Source organism: Candoia aspera, chromosome 1 (assembly GCF_035149785.1).
Source record: "Candoia aspera isolate rCanAsp1 chromosome 1, rCanAsp1.hap2, whole genome shotgun sequence".
Lineage (NCBI taxonomy): Eukaryota > Metazoa > Chordata > Lepidosauria > Squamata > Boidae > Candoia > Candoia aspera.
Window position 1 is genome coordinate 310,622,521 of NC_086153.1, and position 18,998 is coordinate 310,641,518.

Here is an 18,998-nt window from a genome sequence, read left to right on the forward strand (position 1 = left end):
CTTTTATCAGCAGTCAGGTCATCAATAAACACCAGTGACCCGGTTCCATTGGCAGCCATACATGCCCATGCCACCATGTTTGACAGATGATGTGGTATGCTTTGGATCATGAGCTGTCTCTTTCCTTCTCCATACTTTTCTCTTCCCATCATTCTGGTGCAAGTTAATCTTGGTTTCATCAGTACAAAGAATCTTATTACAGAACTGGGCAGGCTTTTTAGGTGTTTGCTGGCCAAGTCTAATCCGGCCTTTCTGTTCTTGAGCATTACCAGTGGTTTGCACTTTGTTGTGAAACCTTTGTACTTACATTCATAAAGCCATCTCTTGACTGTAGATGTTGACAATGACATGCCTACCTCCTCAGGAGTGTTCTTGACCTGGCTAGATGTTGTGAAAGGGTTCCTCTTCACCATGAGCAGAATTCTGCGGTCATCCACTTTAGTTGTCTTCCGTGGTCTTCCAGGCCTTTTGCTGTTGCTGAGCTTGCCGGTTAATTCCTTCTTTTTCAGGATGTTCCAAACTGTTGTATTGGCCACTCCCAATGTTTTTGCTCTCTCTCTGATGGGTTTGTTTTCTCAGCCTAAGGATGGCCTCCTTCACTCGCATGGACACCTCTGTGGACCTCATATTGAGAGTTCCAGTGAACAGCTACCAAATGCAAATGTAACACCCAGAACCACCTCCAGGCCTTTTATCTGCTTGATTAGTCATGGGGTACCCAGGAAATAGGCCACAGCTGGCCATGCAGTTGCTTGTCAGCCATTTGTTCCATTACTTATGAGCCACCAACGATGGGAGTGTGTGTATGCCACTGGCTGTACTTCCTGAATGGTTAGTGCCCCACTTTTGTCAAACCCCTTGAATTACAGCTGAAAGTCCTGACTTTGCTCCCATCTGGGTGTGTTTCTTTTCAACTTCAATGTGGTGGTGTACAGAGGCCAAATGCCATAACAGTTATCCTTGTTCCAGTATTTCTGGTCCTGACTGTATATGTGTACTGCTATAATTGTAAATGTCCCAGCACTGTAGCTATAATTTTGGCGAAAACCCAGGGACCAATGCTACTTGAAAGAGATTATTTTGAACTAACACTGGCTGTCATGGTAGTTGAACCTGAGAAATCTCTTGCTATACTAGCCTGATAATGAAAGTAAGCCTCCAATAAGTTCACTGATGCCAACGTATCATTTGGTATAAAAGCCTCTGCAATTCATCTCAGTATTTCCACCTTCTATCTTCTTCATTTGATAAAGCTGTTCAGAAAACTGAAATTCAATACTGTTCTCCAATCTACTTTTTTGGCCACTGGAGATCATCCATGGAAGAATCTGTCATTAATTCAGATGACCTTGCAAGCATATTCAGGCATTCCTTTAGATGTTTAGGTTCTGATGGTATCTCTCACAACAAAGACCAAGCATAGACCCTAGCCATGAATGAATTATCTGCTGCCACTCCCCTTGCTAAAATCCTTGCTTCAGCACTTTTTTGGCTTGCTCTTCACCTGGGTCTTTGAGAAAGTCCCCTCCTGAGGAAGTCAATACAACTGTCCAAGATATACTGTTTTGAGGGAATAGATACAGATTACTGCTTAAATTTGGTCCTTTCATTCCTTGCTGACTAGTTTAGAGAAGAATTGTGAGAATGGCATCCCCTGCCTACAAGGCGCTTCCTCTGGAAATTCTGTGTACCTCAGGGATTAGGTTATTAATCCCTGTTTAAGAAGTCTTATAGCTTTGCACGGAGGCGCCAGATAGAACTGATCTAAGAGCCTGAATCATGGCAGGTAGTCCAGTGAAGTATCCCCTCCTGATAGTTTGCCCTTCTCTATCTCAAATTCTGTTGTCAATAGGGCACCTGAAGTCACACCCTTGACTCTGTTCTGAGATCCCAGCAGTGGGTGAAGGAATTCAGAGAAGTTGAGGTTGCAGCTGTGGATGATCTTCATGTAGTTGTCCTTGTTGAGCCTGCTGCCAAGGCTCTTCCTCCACTTGCTTCCCCTTGTGTCTGTACTTCTTACTGCAGTTGTGTCTTTCTCTCTCCTTCCTTCTGCCCTTGTGGAGATGCCTTGTGGAGGAGGAAGAGGAGCAGCAGCAGCAAAAGAGGAAGAAGCAAAGAAAGAGGGGAAAGAATAATTGGAAGGAAAGGTATCTGCAGTAGTGAAGGGTCTAGTGACAAAGTCAGAACCCTAGAGGTAGATGCTCTTTCTCTACTTTCATGGGAAATTCTTCAACTTTTTATTTCAGGAAACTATACCCAATGTCTATGTCCTACTACACCTACCCACTCCAGGTAGCAGGAGAGAGGGACGCACGTGAGCCTGGTACTTTGTCACATTCACAATACTGAGTAATGTTTTATCACTAAGTGTGAATAAGCCTATTATAAACTAAGCTTAATAAACTAAACTAAACTTACAAGCTAAGCTTAATAAACAGCTCCTTATACTACTTCACCAAGAAGTCCATGAATTAACGGTCAACATGTATTCCTGGATGTTATGAATCTAAGAGACACTACAGCTGAATGACTAAAGCAGATACTGATGTCTGTTAAAAGGAGTTATATATTCCCTTGGAGAATGAATCCTGACAGCTGAATTGGCTACATTATTTTATTTTCTGGATACAGAATTGGTAACAAGGAACTAAATGAGAACTAATTAAAATCAAATAGTTGAACAAACAATGACTGTCCAGTTCATAATGTTCATCTTAGGTATGTCAGAAATCTCATGTAAGATAAATCTTTTTATCAATCTGACGTAAAACAGATAAACTGCTCACAGCAAAAGTGTAAAGCTGTTTTTTAAAAGACTATATTGTTTCTATTAAAAAAACTATAAACATATTTGTAAGTAACTTCTCTCACAGCATTATTTCTGCTTCAAGTCAGCAAAACTTATCACCCAAATTAAAATGCTTTTACTTACTAAATACCCATTCATTTGTATAGACTTTCTTTTCTTCAATACACGTTTCTACATAAAAAATGTGAATATTTAACCACGTGCATGTACACATAAGTACACAAAGTTACCTGTTCACCAGCTTTAAAATCTTGGAGTGCCACGCACTCACAACGATCATCCTTTAAATTGTAGCCTGTAGTAATCTAGACAATAGATTGAGAAAGATATAGAAAATTCTTAGCACTTTAGGATTTACTGTATTTTTCTTTTAATTTCTTTTTTATTGAAATAAACAAAACATCAACACAACATTGGAAAATACAGTATAAAAGGTAGCAAAGCACAGAAACAAATATAGATATATCTTATTTTTTGATAAATCTTTTTCTTCCAAAACATGTAAAAAATCACATAAAGATTTTGAAAAAATCTAAACAAATTCTAAAGATCCAACATTTGCCAAAAATACATAATTAAGCCCCTCTTGATCTGTATCACTCTTCTAACAAAGAAAATAGTGAACTCAATGGCTAAAAAGGCAACAGTGGCAACTAGAGCAATTCTCAGATTATTCACTCCTTTAGCTAATTTAGTTCCTGCAACTCTGAGTTGGGAGAGCTTTTTCACTGGAAGCAGTATTCACTTACATTCTACCTAATAAACTGATGTTCCCACTTCGACAGCCAGCATGAATGTACTGAAAGGAAAACTGGCGAAAGGGGAGAAAGCACTGTTTTCTATGCTCAAGAATACTAGATAAGGCAAAAGGAAATTGTTGGATCTATATAATATACAGGCAGGTAGAAACTGAATTATAGACATCTGCACATTAAAAACTGTAATGTGGGAATTAGTCCTAATTTATAGACTCTGTAAGAAAGATAAACCCTTTAAGATTCCTTCTTGCTGATCCTGAATTAATTCTGATGTGTAAAAATGTTTCTGAACTCAATCAAGGAAGGCACAACACAGCACTAAACTAAGAGAAATAGATTCTGAGTTGCAAACTTCAGCTCTGATCAACTCGTTGTGTTTTTCATCAAAACAATGGATGGATAACTGTGAATCTTTAGGGAATACCCTCTTCAAATGATTAACATTTACTTGCAAGTAATTTCTTTATCTAAAACTTAAGTAATTTTATTAGAAACTGTCGGGTTTTAATTTTAGAACAATCAAAGAGGAAGTAGTTGCCACTTACCCATATTTCTTTTAAAAATCACAAGGATTAAAAAAACCCCTCAAATTAACATAAAAGCTGCCTCACAATATGATGTTCATAAAACTGGAATGTTTCTGATATATCATACTGAACAGTATAGCAGTCTCCAAAGGCAGAGGTACATATAAGTGCTCTACAGTTATTTAATCTGGATGTTACAAAAACCTGGATAATTAAGGCTAGGATATGTCTGACTAGAATAGGTTTCAGATTGAGTACTATTTTTGCTGGTGAAAACATACTGCATATTACAGATCTGGTTTCTAGTGATAAAGCATTTCTAGACTGAAACTGATTCTTTATAGCAGAATTGGAAACCTCTCCAGATACTGGTGAAGTACAACTTATATTATTCTTGACCACTGGTCATGCTTAATGATGCTAGTGGGAAATGATATGCAACACTGGATCATTGTTTTAGAGAAAGAATACATCAGTTCAAAACAGGATGAACATTACTGTATTACACTTGTCAGACCAACAACAAACAGTAAATTTATTTTACTGAATTTAGTTCCGGTATGCTTGCCTGACCATTACTGATCTCAAATAAAACCTTTCCACTGCCTACCCAAATCAGACAATTCACCTAATACTGTACCAGAAAATCTTATTTCAATTTCAAAATTCTATTTTAAAAACCTTATCTAAGTCTGATTATACATAGGTAGACCAACAATATTTAGACCCTAAACTAGAGGTAAGTAATCTATGCTAATGTGCTCCTTGGTGGTTGCCAATTCCGTCCCGACTCAATTTTTCTTCAATAAAACAAAAGTAAATAGAAAGCTGATACAGTGCCAAGCAAAGCATCAGCCTCTAGTATATTTTTGTTTACTGTACAAAAATGTCTCTGAGTCCCACATAGACTGAATAAGTATTCTTTAAAAATAAAATGATTCATGACAGCAGCCCAGTTTTGTTTGCAAATGTCTATCTGTCCAGAGAAAAAACAAGAATACATTGAGGTGGCTTGCAGTGTGATCAGGGACAGGAGTACAGACAGCACTGGGACAGAAACCAGAAGTTCATCTTCTAGTAGCCATTTGCAACTGACCATGCTAATGCAACAGCCATTTTTTTTAAACAATAACCTCCCCAGTGCAACCATTTCAGATGAGTGTTCATTTCACATTTCAGCATCCCATGCTCAAGAAATGTTTTCAACCATATTATATTCAATCTTTAACCATTTCCACAGAAAAAAAACAACTAAAAGTAAAAAGTTCAAATAATTAACTGTATTTAATTAAGGAAATGTATTTCATAATCTACCATTGTTCATCACTAATAAAAAACAAAACAAAGAATACATCTTTTTTTGCAGTTCATGGAGGCTTATCTTATTAAACTGTGGCATATTAAGCATCTTATCTAACATCTTGACATTTTCTTTCCAATAGAAAGGCCATTAATAAAGGTGTAGCGGCAATTATTTTCATCGAGATGAAGCAGAGGGAGAGAAGGGAAACAGGGCCACTCCGCTGATTCTGCTGAGAGAAATATGTTTGGCTTTTTCTCACTCTAAACTGTTTTAATTTCTGGCTTGCCATTATAGTAAATCCTATGTGACTTGGAGAATTAGAGTCCATTGGTATGTCTTCCTTTCTCTTCCACTTTTCTTTTTTGCTTTTTGTGTCATATCTTTAATTAGTGTAGAGCAATGGGAACAGGACATTGTATTTTGTCTTTTATCCTGAAAGAGGGGTTGCAAATCTTTAATGATAAATGAATAAAATATTGTATGTAACCTTCCTTGGATGTATTTTTAGCTGACAAGCATGACAAAACAATAAATGCTGTAATTCTTCATTCTCAGAGAAGTCTGATTCATAGAATTCAGTAGCAGTAGAAAATACTAGATATGTATCACTGAACATTGCAATAACTCTGAGAAGCGCAACTTTGTAGAATGGAAATTTGCCACGTGATTTTGGTGAGGGAAATGAAAAAAACAATTCTGTATACACGTTACCTACCTTTTCAGAAAATAGGAAATAGTTACCTCTTTTCTCCAAATGATTGTTAATGCCAATTAATTTGCCGTCATGGCACCTGCCCTATGGGAAATCATCCCCCAGAGACCAGATTGGCCCTGACTTGGTTGGCCTTTCACTGGCTGTGTTCCTGGGCATGGGGGTCAGAATGTCAGTTTGGAGTCCGTAAGTGGTTGCAATGACGGATGTTGTTCCTTTCATCTTGACTGCCAATTCTATATTTATTTTGTACTTCTTTTGTGTTTGTTGCTGGTTTTCATTGTAGTTAGCCACCCAAAGTTACGTGCTTAAGATAGGTAGCCATATAAATAGAAATAAATAAATGCCAATTAATCAATTAAAAGGATAGATTTTAAAACTGCAGAGCTTCTTCTAGTTTTGCTTTTCTGTCATTTTAATCCCATGTTGTTGGCTGCATATGTTTCATTGATAAGTAATTATTCTGTTGCCCAGTATGTTTGAAACTTCTGGCAGCACTTGTAATCAATTTGACCACTACATCATAATACCACCTAGAATAGTGAGCAAGGGTAAAGACCATAGTCTTGATGGAAAGGGAGGATACAAATCGGTGAATAATAAATTTCCATTTCATCCTTCCTAGTGTATAATTTCTTATAATACTTACAGACTGGTACATTGGTGATGTGAAGTTATAACTTTCTGAAACAGAATATTATTACCTCCCCAAAAGTATATAGGATTATGAAATAACAATCTTTATACTGAAATCCAATTTAAGCTTACTTGGGAGTAAATCACAGTCAACTCAAGGGCTGCATTCAAGTGATACGTTAAATGAGAAATAATGGGAAAAATATAATTGCTTGGCTTTCTGTCAGCAGGTGCAGCTAGCAAACCTGGTTGGCTCTATCTGTACTTTCTTCAGTGTTGTATGCAAGCCAGTAATTTCAATGTGTTCTCTAACCATGTTGGAGATATACTGTAAGTTCAGTCTGGTTTGTTTGGCCAGAAAAAAGTAAGACATACAGCACTAAATAAACCATGGGTTTATTACTGGCAAAAGGAGCAATGGATAAGAATAATCACCTCACTGTAAGCCAAGATTGTTAACAAATCTGGATTATTATGATGTCTGAGTACAGCCAATGAAACTCACTTTTGAGTAGACAAACAGAGGATTGGACTGCCAAAAATAGTAATTTTGTTTAGAGAAATTCTTCCAACTCTAGAAAAGCCATTAATTAAAAAAAATACTAATAGAGTGAAAAACAGTTACTGGCAACTATCTTATTTCAAGCAGCAACTTTTAACTTGTGGTAGAAAAACTAGGGTCACAAAACTAGAAGAAAACTGATTTCTAGAGATGATATTACAGCCAAATACATTTTGAATTTTTAGTAAACAATATAGTCTTGGGGATTAAATGAAACTTTGATGTTGAAAGAGCCAAGGAACAAGTAATGCCTTATCTTTATCACTGTGTAATTCTAAGGAAACAGTAGACCTCCCTTTTTGTCATGGCTGTCCTCAAAAGAGATGTCAGTGGCTAAAAACTAGAGCTCAGATTAGGGAGTGGAAGCTGAAACAGAACCAGTTCTTGTAACATCTTCAGTATCTGTATCATAGTTCTACCTTTGATCCATAACTTCTGTTCCCTAAGCAGCACTGCCATAGCAAGTGGAAGAACAGGAATTGTAGAAAAGTGTCAGACTGCAGATTCATATACTCTGGGATAAACAGTTTACTTGGAAATCAGAACCAAGGTTACTGTCAGCTGAATTTGGGAGGAACCAGTTGCTGGGATCTTTATAAGGTAGTGTCAGTGGTGGGGATTGCTGGTGGAATCAGTATTTTTTTTAGCTCTCTTGTACCTTCATTTTGAAACCTCTACATGTGAACTGTGTCCCTGGATATACTGATCTTTACATGGACTACAATCACTCTTTTTGAATCAGGTATAGTACTTACTGGTTTTGACCGAGGACAGGCCAGAATAACTCTTAGTTCCAGACTGATTTAGCTGGCTCTGCTCTTCCTCTTGTTCTCTGTACCTCCACAGGACAGAACACTTACAGTTTCAGTAGATATCCTATTTATTACAGAGCCAATATATACTGTGTCTGGTATTGTTCCTTTTTATTGTATCTTGGATGTTTAATATTAAGAATTATGTTTGACGCGGTGGCGCTGCGGGTTAAACCGCTGAGCTGTCGATCGGAAGGTCGGCGGTTCGAAACCGCGCGGCGGGGTGAGCTCCCGTTGCTCGTCCCAGCTTCTGCACACCAAGCAGTTCGAAAACATGCAAATGTGAGTAGATTAATTGGTACCGCTTCGGCGGGAAGGTAACGGCGTTCCGTGAGTCATGCTGGCCACATGACCCGGAAGTGTCCTATGGACAACGCCGGCTCCAAGGCTTTGAAACGGAGATGAGCACCGCCCCCTAGAGTCGGACACGACTGGACTTTACGTCAAGGGAAACCTTTACCTTTACCTACAGAAGGAATATAGAACTATTGATTTGGTGAGTAAATTAAAATGTTGGACAAACAAGTCCAACAATCTAAAAGATTACCGCTTGGTCTAGAGGTCTCTAAAATATGTGGAATATTTACCCTAGGCCTTTATTAAGTTTGAAGGGGCAGCAATAAGGGCAAGAGCCCTCTCTTTTTTGTCAGAGTCTGGATGATCATTGGGATAGTTGGCAGGGTGGCTTTTCAATTTGTCTTCTGGATGAGAGCTAGTAGACAGTGAGTTCTCATCCTGCCTTAGGCACGAAAGCTGGCTGGGTCACCTTGGGCCAGTCACTCTCTTTCAGCCCAACTCACCTCACAGGGTTGTTGTTGTGGGGAAAATAGGAGGAGGAAGGAGTATTAGATATGTCCAGGTTTATTAGGGCAGTTTATTAGGGCAGTGGTGACAGCTCAGGTTCTTAATTCTGTAAATGAGATACAAGTTAGAGGGCTTCCCTCTTTTAGTTTCTCATTTTTGGTCTGTTGCTTTTGTACTTTCATATGGCTTTGTTTCGTTTGCATCACCTTTTTATGGTTTAGAGGAAGATTGTTTGTGTCTGTGTTTTGGTGCCTTTGAATCAGTGTTGATTCTTAGCAACTACATGGACAAGTCCATGCAGTTTCCTTGGCAACATTGTTTTTTGGAAATGGTTTGCCATTGCCTTCTTCCTAGGGCTGAGAGAGAGGGGGACTGGCCCAAAGGCAGGATTAGAACTTCTTGTTTCTAGCTCAGTGCCTTAACCATTACATCAAATTGGCTTTCACTTCCAGTCTAGGTCTGTGTATTTTATGTTCCTGCAGAAGAATTGGCGCCCCGATTCCAGTGCCATGATGCACAAGACATGATGGAAGGAAAAGAGACAGATTTGTAAAGGGAGTAGAATCCATGGGAATATAAAAACTCCAATGTTTCCCTCTTTGGCCACATGGTATTTGGGGAGCCAGACTGAGTTATTGCCTCTTGATACTCTATTAAATTCAGGTTGTCCTCTAATAAAAAAAGATAATGTCTGTGATGTCATAATAGACTGCAGGACCAATCTAGCTTAGATTACTAGAGACATAGCAGGATTTTTGCTTGAACCCCTGGGAATGATTTATCTTGTGGGTTCTTTGTAGGTTCTAACTTGTCTCTTATGTTATATAACATTTGTACGAAACTTCTAGGAAGGATCATTTGCAGGTTTAGAGCTAGCTGTCATTGCAATTCTGATGATACTTAGTTATATTTTTTCCTTATTACTTCATAGGACATTTCCAGGGCCTCTTAATATCTCCAGCTTGTAACTGACTACTTGTGATAGAACAAACTGAAACTCAATGTGAACAAAACAGAGTTGTCGGGGGCCAGACTTCCAGATTAAGATGAGATTATTGCTCTTGTTGGGACTGCACTCTCTCTTAAGGAGTAGGTAACATCAGTGGCAATAAAGACTTCTATCAGCTTTGGTTCCTCTAGCTAGATAGACCTGGCTTTAGTGACATGTGCTGGCAAGTCAAAGTTGAATTATTGTAATTATTATAATGTGCTCTTTGTGAGGCAGTCCTTGAAGATATTCCACAAACTGCAACTCATCCAGAATGTGGCAACACAGGAGGTAAGTGGTACCTTCTAAATATTCTACAACACTGTCGTGCTGAAAGAATTTCTCTGGTTGCCAGCTGCCTTTTGAGTCCGATTCAAGGTGTTTACAATGGTAAATAAAGTTTTACATGCCCAAACAACTTTCAGACTTCCTGCATTCTTAGATCAACAGGGCACTTTTTGTGGGTCACACTAGAGATACAATAAACATATGAAGTAATTCAGCTTTCTTTAAAGCTGGGCCCATATTGTGGAACACACAATACACAAACACCCACCTTATTGCAGTTTAGAGGGGAGCTCAAAACTTATCTACTTGTTTTAATTGTTTGAAAATATATCATTTTTTGTTTTAATAATGTTTTAAATGTATTTTAATAAACTTTTAAGGTTTGTTTTAAATGTAGTTTTGCTCTTATTATTATTATTATTAAAATGTTTTGGCTGCCCAACTCCAGTGGACTCTAATTGTAAGCCATCCTGAGCTGTTAATGAACTAAGTAGTATAAAAATACTATAAATAAAACAAAATTAATCAATAAGCTCAGAATGGGTTAACTGGTCAATTTTTCATCCCCTAAGATTTGGTATATTGGTAATTTTGTTTTATATAGCTTATTATAAACTCATTGTGTAAAACTAGTTGACTTCTCCATTCTTTCAGGCTATTTTATTTTTGTATTCAGCATCTAGGAGGTCTTAAACAATGGGGGCTAATCCCCCTTTTTAAGAGGTCACATTACAAACAAAAATCTGCATGGTTAGGAACAGCATATGCTTGCACAGAAGTAGTAAACTGATACATTAATGGGCATTTCAAAATATAAAAAGCACAAATGAACATGCCCCCATTGTCTGCACTGCTGCCCGTGGTAATATGCAGAATCCTTCCAGTAGAGAAAATGGAGCATTCATTTGACTGTACTTGCAAGAGACCAGAAGAGCTTTGAGCATCAAAGAAACAAAAACAAACGAAGTTTTTTACTGAGGAGTTCTGCATGAGTTAGAGTATCGCAGTTCTCCAACAAAAATAATCATTTAGCATATTCAAAGGCTTTTCTGGTTAAAAAAAAAAAAAAAGGAGCCTCGTGTGGTGCAGAGTGGTAGGCAGCAGTACTGCAACTGAAACTCTCTCCACAACCCGAGTTCGATCCCAGTGGAAGTTGGATTCTTGGGTAGCTGGCTCAGGTCAACTCAGCCTTCCATCATTCCGAGAACGGCAAACCACCCCGCTATAGTCTGCCAAGAAAACGTCGCGAAAGTGGCGTCCCTCCAAAGGGTCAGACATAACTCGGTGCTTGCACAGGGGACCTTTCACCAGGCTTTTTTAATATCATATTTTTCCATTTTTCTTAAGCAAAATTATTTATTTGTACAGCGCCTATAATTACTACTTACTATAAAAGAAAAGACATAGACCCTTAAGCTTTTATCAAAGAGGCAACATAGGGGAACTATAGTGGATTCATGGTTAATCAGTTTTTTATCTCTTGCTGCTATTTTGACTAGGACAAGCGGAAAGCTAACATGCCTCCCTCTGCAACTTGGTCCCCAAGAAAGTCAGCTTCCCTCTTGTTGCTTTGAAGAAAAGAAAAAAAAAAAGAAACAATTGGGGAAAAATTCCCACATCCCATTTAAACAGAATATAAGAAAATTGCATAAAAGAGGATCAAAATAGAAAAGTTAAGAGTGAGGAGGAAACTTTTAAAGTGGTGTTAAATACACATCAAGGCAAAAGGCATTCAAATGTGTGGAGATAAACTGCCACTGGGCTAGGATGTAAAGGGGTGAAAGTATAGGAAAGGGAAATGTAAAAATCTCATGCCACCCAAAACTTGTTTCAGGCAAATGATGGACTAATTTCTAACAACAATAAAACAATGGCTTCAGCAACTTAAAGCTATTTTTAATTATTTTAAGGTCATCACTACTAGGCCTTCATTGTGCAACACACACAAGACAGTTCTCAGTAACAGAAATCTCTCAAATATATTGTGTTTAATATTTATTTTTAATAACCAACTTTTATGGAAATGCCATTCATATTTCAAAGATCTCCAAAACAAGTCGGATATTAAAACATGATTGTGTTTAATTTGAATAGTATGAAACAAAATTCCTGTCCAGAAAAAATAATGAATGAAGCATTTACATTTATTCTCTCCTCTCATATATACAGTCCTTACCAGCCCATTTGTGTGATTACACATGTCCCATAAAGGTATCAGTGCTAATGTAACCCGAGAGCCATCCTCAGCAGGAATTTGGTTTTGTCGAGCCATGACAGAGGAAACTGCCCACCTAACAAGTCAAAAATAAGTTAGTGGAAATAACAAAAAAAGTTTTAATACATTTTAAACAATTCAAAATACTTCGTTTTACTATACTAAGTATCCATTGCCATACCATAATTTTATGGTGAAATTTCATAAAATTTAATTTTATTAAAGTCTATCACCTGCAGAATCCTAATTTTTGAAAATCTAAAAAAACAGGCAGTACTTAAAAACAAACAACAATACACAAAACAGATACTTCAGTGTGTTATAAATTTACTAAGAAGGAACTAGAAAATTAAGAAATTCTTTTTAGGATATGAGAGGTATAGAAAGATTTCTGTGAAATCTTATAGTGTTATCAATTATGTCACAGTATCTTTTAAACAAGACTCACTTATTTTAACCACTTTTTCAGAATATTAAACAGCAACTGCAACAAAAATGATTCAAAAGGGATTTTAGAAATAATGCTAGGAATTTAGCATAATGTATTTTAGAAGAAACCATAAATTAATGCTAATTGGTTAGCTAACAAACTTTGTCTGAAGATTAAATACAGATGGCTGCAATAATTATACTCTGTGATCTTTAATGCTAAGTATTATGACAGGACCAGGGATTCATGATTAATAACTTGATTATTTGGGGAGGGGGAAGAAATCTGAAAGCTTAACAACCTAGTTTTTATATAAAAAAGGAAACAAACCTGTAATCATCGTAAGTGAAAGAATCCTTTAATGGCAGTTTGCTGGCATTAGGATGGGTCTGAGAAATAAAAGATTCAGAGGAGAGGTGAACAGGGGAAAAAACAAAACAAAAAACCCACAAAAATCAGTCAGCAGAATTTCATTATTTAGCTGCCTAACAGATCCTAACAAGAGCCAAATGAAGCAGGAGGCGTCCAGCCGTGCTACAGAGGGATCATCATGCTATTATGCTCTCATACATCACTGTCAACTTAATTTGTTGTGCCCAGCAGCCGCCATAAATCTGTTTCTTCTATTTCAAAGACTCAAACTCACAGACAATGCACACAAAAATTTAAGGTAGACGTCTATCTTCAAACCACACATGAAAAGTTTTCTAGAAAAGGAGACTGTCCTAGTCCTTTTCTTCTCTTGGTCTCAGAGTTTTAATTCTTTATCTTGGTTATACTGTGTGGCAGTAAATGTATTTTAAGCTACTTTGACTTGTCCTGTATCCTATTTTTTTTTAAAAAAATTCAGAGGACACATTTATTTTAGTGACCACAGACATTACTTAACATTGAAACAGCTACTGTCAAATGCTTAGGTAGAAGGATAGTGCTATAAGTATTACAGAACAAAACTAATGAGGCAATTTGATTTTTTTCCTTAAGATGTTGGTCATACTATATACTTGAACAGCAGGACAAGAAAGCAATCTTAATTATGATGAGAAAATAAGGATTTGGGGCCAACTGACTTAAAGGTTCTTCATATCTTATATGTTTAAATATATTAACTTTAAAAATAATAGAATTTTACAGAATACTTAAAAATGTTCCCTCTCTTAAGTTATTAAGATCCATTAAAAGGGTCATTTTAATATTTCAATGACAGTTGAATAGGCAGACTTCAGAAATTATCAAATGAATGGTTATTTCTACTAATAGAAATGAGACTTACTTGGATGTATCTTTGCAACATTGTTAAAGCAAGGAGCTCAACACAGTGTGCTTTTTATAGTCTTGATGCATTAGCATCACAAGTGCATGGTAATTTATCATCTCTCACAGTAATGTATTTGCTGGCACTGTGTGCAGGACAGTAGGGGATGAGGTAAAAGTGGCTCAAACCGTAAATCAATTAGAAAACAAAAGCTTGTGCTTAGTGCACAATTTTAGGCAAATTATGTATTACAAAAGGCTGCCAATTGGGTGTTATGTCCCAGGTGTCTGTTCTCTCTAACCCCTTAAAATTAGCTTTGTGGATGGACTAGCTTTGAAAACCTTGCCTCTCTCAACCAATTTACAGATCAGTATTTGTTTTGCATGCAAAATTTCATTGCAGATTTCTTTAGTTTGGCTATTTTAAGAAATAATTAGTGCTAAGATCAATACAAGAGCCAGTCTGGTGTAATGGTTAAAGGCACTAAAGCTAGAAACAGTGAAGCCATGAGTTCTAGTCCTGCCTTAGGCACAAAGACAGCATTGTAATCTTGAGCCAGTCACTATCTCTCAGCCCTTGGAAGAAGGAAATGGCAAAGTAGTTCCAAAAATAATGCCAAGAAAACTGCAGGGACTCCAGTTGCCAGGAGTCAAGACAGACTGGAAGGCACAAAAACAAACAAACAAGATATAATTTTAAAACAGTCATCTCTAAGTAAATGAGAATAATCTCATCAATCATATTAGGGGGAAAAGATCAAAGCTAAACATAGGATATGAGGTGCAAAAAAAATACTATATATATTAGGAAAACACAAGACTTTGAAGATTAATCTCTGCTAAAACTATGTGTTCAGTTTGGTTCTATTAATAAGTAACTAGTTAATGTCAAAAGCTTAAATACTTTATTTATAAAATGTATATGCCACATTTTAGAATGAAACTCCCAATATACTATAAGGCACCACTAAAATAAAAGATGATGATGATATTATTACTATTACTACTATATAGGAGGATGGAGCACTATGTATGCTGCCTTGAGCTCCTGAATGAGAGATATAAATTTAATGAATAAACAATATGAAGACATCAAGTTAACAATAAAAACCAGGTAATAGCATATACACAACTATATCAGAACTTAGTTAAAATCATAGTGAAAGGAAAATCTTAAAGTGCTGTTTAAAAACCTCTACTGATGAAAACTAGAAGATGTTTCATTGAAAAGAATTCCACAAATTTGGAAACAAGATTTAAAACAGCTAACATATTTGTCTTAAAATTAACAAGTTAAGCTTTTTAAAGGACTATACATCGTGATAAAACAAGTTTACAACACAGGAAAACTCACAGTTACATTTACTTTTTGTAATTTTCAACTGAGAAGAGTCTTCCTACTAACAGTTTTATCAAGATTTATCTGAAAGACAGATGACTAACATGGTTCTGCCTCCACCTACTGATAGAATGCATGTAAGACAGAATTTGAAACTTCTGTCTTAAAAATACAAAAGGGCAATTTTCTCCAAGGAAAATCTTATTTTCAGCAATGGTAACTAATCAGATTACTTTACTATATAGAGTGTAAAAACACTGACTTCTTTAAAAGAGAAGTAGGACATGCAGCTCTATTAATATTAACAGAATATTTATAAAACCCTTTGTTGTTTATTCGTTTAGTCGCTTCCGACTCTTCGTGACTTCATGGACCAGCCCACGCCAGAACTTCCTGTCGGTCGTCAACACCCCCAGCTCCCCCAGGGACAAGTCCGTCACCTCTAGAATATCATCCATCCACCTTGCCCTTGGTCGGCCCCTCTTCCTTTTGCCCTCCACTCTCCCCAGCATCAGCATCTTCTCCAGGGTGTCCTGTCTTCTCATTATGTGGCCAAAGTATTTCAGTTTTGCCTTTAATATCGTTCCCTCAAGTGAGCAGTCTGGCTTGATTTCCTGGAGGATGGACTGGTTTGATCTTCTTGCAGTCCAAGGTACTCTCAGAATTTTCCTCCAACACCACAGTTCAAAAGCATCTATCTTCCTTCTCTCAGCCTTCCTTATGGTCCAGCTCTCGCAGTCATATGTTACTACTGGGAACACCATTGCTTTAACTATGCGGACCTTTGTTGTCAGTGTGATGTCTCTGCTCTTAACTATTTTATCGAGATTTGTCATTGCTCTTCTCCCAAGGATTAAGCGTCTTCTCATTTCCTGACTGCAGTCAGCATCTGCAGTAATCTTCGCACCTAGACATACAAAGTCTTTCACTGCTTCTACATTTTCTCCCTCTATTTGCCAGTTATCAATCAAGCTGGTTGCCATAATCTTGGTTTTTTTCAGGGTTAGCTACAAGCCAGCTTTTGCACTTGCTTCTTTCACCTTCATCATAAGGCTCCTCAGTTTCTCTTCGCTTTCAGCCATCAAAGTGGTATCATCTGCATATCTGAGATTGTTAATGTTTCTTCCAGAGATTTTAACTCCAGCCTTGGATTCCTCAAGCCCAGCATGTCGCATGATGTGTTCTGCGTACAATTTGAATAGGTAGGGTGAGAGGATACAGCCCTGCCGTACTCCTTTCCCAATCTTAAACAAGTCCGTTGTTCCGTGGTCTGTTCTTACTGTTGCTATTTGGTCGTTATACAGATTCTTCAGGAGGCAGACAAGATGACTTGGTATCCCCATACCACTAAGAACTTGCCACAATTTGTTATGGTCCACACAGTCAAAGGCTTTAGAATAGTCAATAAAACAGAAATAGATGTTTTTCTGAAACTCCCTGGCTTTTTCCATTATCAATCGGTTATTGGCAATTTGGTCCCTAGTTCCTCTGCCTTTTCTAAACCCAGCTTGTACATCTGGCAATTCTCGCTCCATGAATTGCTGAAGTCTACCTTGCAGGATCTTGAGCATTACCTTACTGGCATGTGAAATGAGTGCCACTCTTCGATAGTTTGAACATTCTTTAGTGTTTCCCTTTTTTGGTATGGGGATATAAATTGATTTTTTCCAGTCTGATGGCCATTCTTGTGTTTTCTAAATTTGCTGGCATATAGCATGCATTACCCTGACAGCATCATCTTGCAAGATTTTGAACAGTTCAGCTGGGATGCCTTCGTCTCCTGCTGCCTTGTTATTAGCAATGCTTCTTAAGGCCCATTCAACCTCACTCTTCAGGATGTCTGGCTCTAGCTCACTGACCACACCGTCAAAGCTATCCCCGATATTGTTATCCTTCCTATACAGGTCTTCTGCATATTCTTGCCACCTTTTCTTGATCTCTTCTTCTTCTGTTAGGTCCTTGCCATGTTTGTTTTTGATCATAACCACTTTGGCCTGGTGGCGCTGTGGGTTAAACCGCTGAGCTGTCGATCGGAAGGTCGGCAGTTCAAAACCGCGTGGCGGGGTGAGCTCCCGTTGTTAATCCCAGCTCCTGCTCACCTAGCAGTTCGAAAACATGCAAATGTGAGTAGATCAATAGGTACCGCTTCGGCGGGAAGGTAACGGCGTTCCGAGTCGTCATGCTGGCCACATGACCCAGAAGTGTCTATGACAACGCTGGCTCCAAGGCTAAGAAACGGAGATGAGCACCGCCCCCTAGAGTCGGATTCGACTGGACTTTATGTCAAGGGAAACCTTTACCTTTACCTTACCTCCAATGTTTCTAATTTTCTGGAAGAGGTCTCTTGTCCTTCCTATTCTGTTGTCTTCTTCCACTTCCACACATTGCTTGTTTAAAAATAATTCCTTATCTCTTCTGGCTAACCTCCGGAATTTTGCATTTAATTGGGCATATCTCCCCCTATCACTGTTGCCTTTTGCTTGCCTTCTTTCTTGGGCTACTTCTAATGTCTCAGCAGACAGCCATTTTGCCTTCTTGGTTTTCTCTTTCTTTGGGATGTATTTTGTTGCCGCCTCCTGAACAATGTTGCGGACTTCTGTCCATCGTTCTTCTGGGACCCTATCTACTAAGTCCAGTCCCTTAAATCGATTCTTCACCTCCACTGCATATTCCTTAGGAATATTAGTGAGCTCATATCTAGCTGATCTGTGGGTCTTCCCTAATCTCTTTAGTCTGATCCTAAATTGTGCAATAAGAAGTTCGTGATCTGAACTACAGTCAGCTCCAGGTCTTGTTTTTACCGACTGTATAGATGTCCGCCACCTTTGGTTGCAAAGGATGTAGTCAATCTGATTTCGGTGTTGTCCATCTGGTGAAGTCCACGTATAAAGCCGTCTCTTAGGTTGTTGGAAGAAAGTGTTTGTTATGCAGAGTGAGTTGTCTTGGCAAAATTCTATCAGCCTATGTCCTGCTTCGTTTTGTTCTCCCAGGCCATGCTTACCGTAATTCCAGGTGTCATTTGACTGCCCACCTTAGCATTCCAGTCTCCTGTGATGAAAATAACATCTCTTTTAGGCGTGTTGTCCAGTAGGTGCTGCAGATCCTCACAGAACTGCTCTACTTCAGGTTCTTCAGGCTCAATCTGTGGTTGGGGCGTATATTTGGATCACTGTGATGTTAGATGGCTTGCCCTGAATTCGAAGTGAGATCATTCTATCCTTTTTTGGATTGTATCCAAGCACTGCTTTAGCCACTTTAGTATTAATTATGAAGGCTACTCCATTTCTTCTGTGGTCCTCTTGTCCACAGTAGTAGATCTGGTGGTCATTTGATGTGAAGTGGCCCATTCCAGTCCATTTCAGTTCACTGACGCCCAAAATGTCTATCTTTAATCTTGACATCTCATCAATAACCACATCCAATTTGCCCTGGCTCATAGATCTTACATTCCAGGTTCCAATGGTGTGTTGATCCTTAGAACATCGGATTCACCGTTCACCATTCACCACCAGCACCGTCGGCCGCTAGCCGTCCTTTCAGCTTTGAGCTAGCTGTGTCATC

The 18,998-nt window shown here is 38.1% G+C and overlaps 1 protein-coding gene across 1 annotated transcript in view; it reads right to left on the reverse strand.

Annotated features, from left to right (window-relative positions):
- The window catches only part of SETD3 (SET domain containing 3, actin N3(tau)-histidine methyltransferase), an 81,615-nt gene that overhangs the window by 17,486 nt on the left and 45,131 nt on the right, over positions 1-18,998 (reverse strand). The window contains exons 7-9 of the mRNA XM_063290309.1: positions 13,175-13,233; positions 12,376-12,490; positions 3,040-3,114 (exon numbers count right to left, since the gene is read on the reverse strand). Coding sequence (XP_063146379.1) covers positions 3,040-3,114; positions 12,376-12,490; positions 13,175-13,233 — 249 coding nt within the window. The remainder of the gene's footprint in view (positions 1-3,039; positions 3,115-12,375; positions 12,491-13,174; positions 13,234-18,998) is intronic.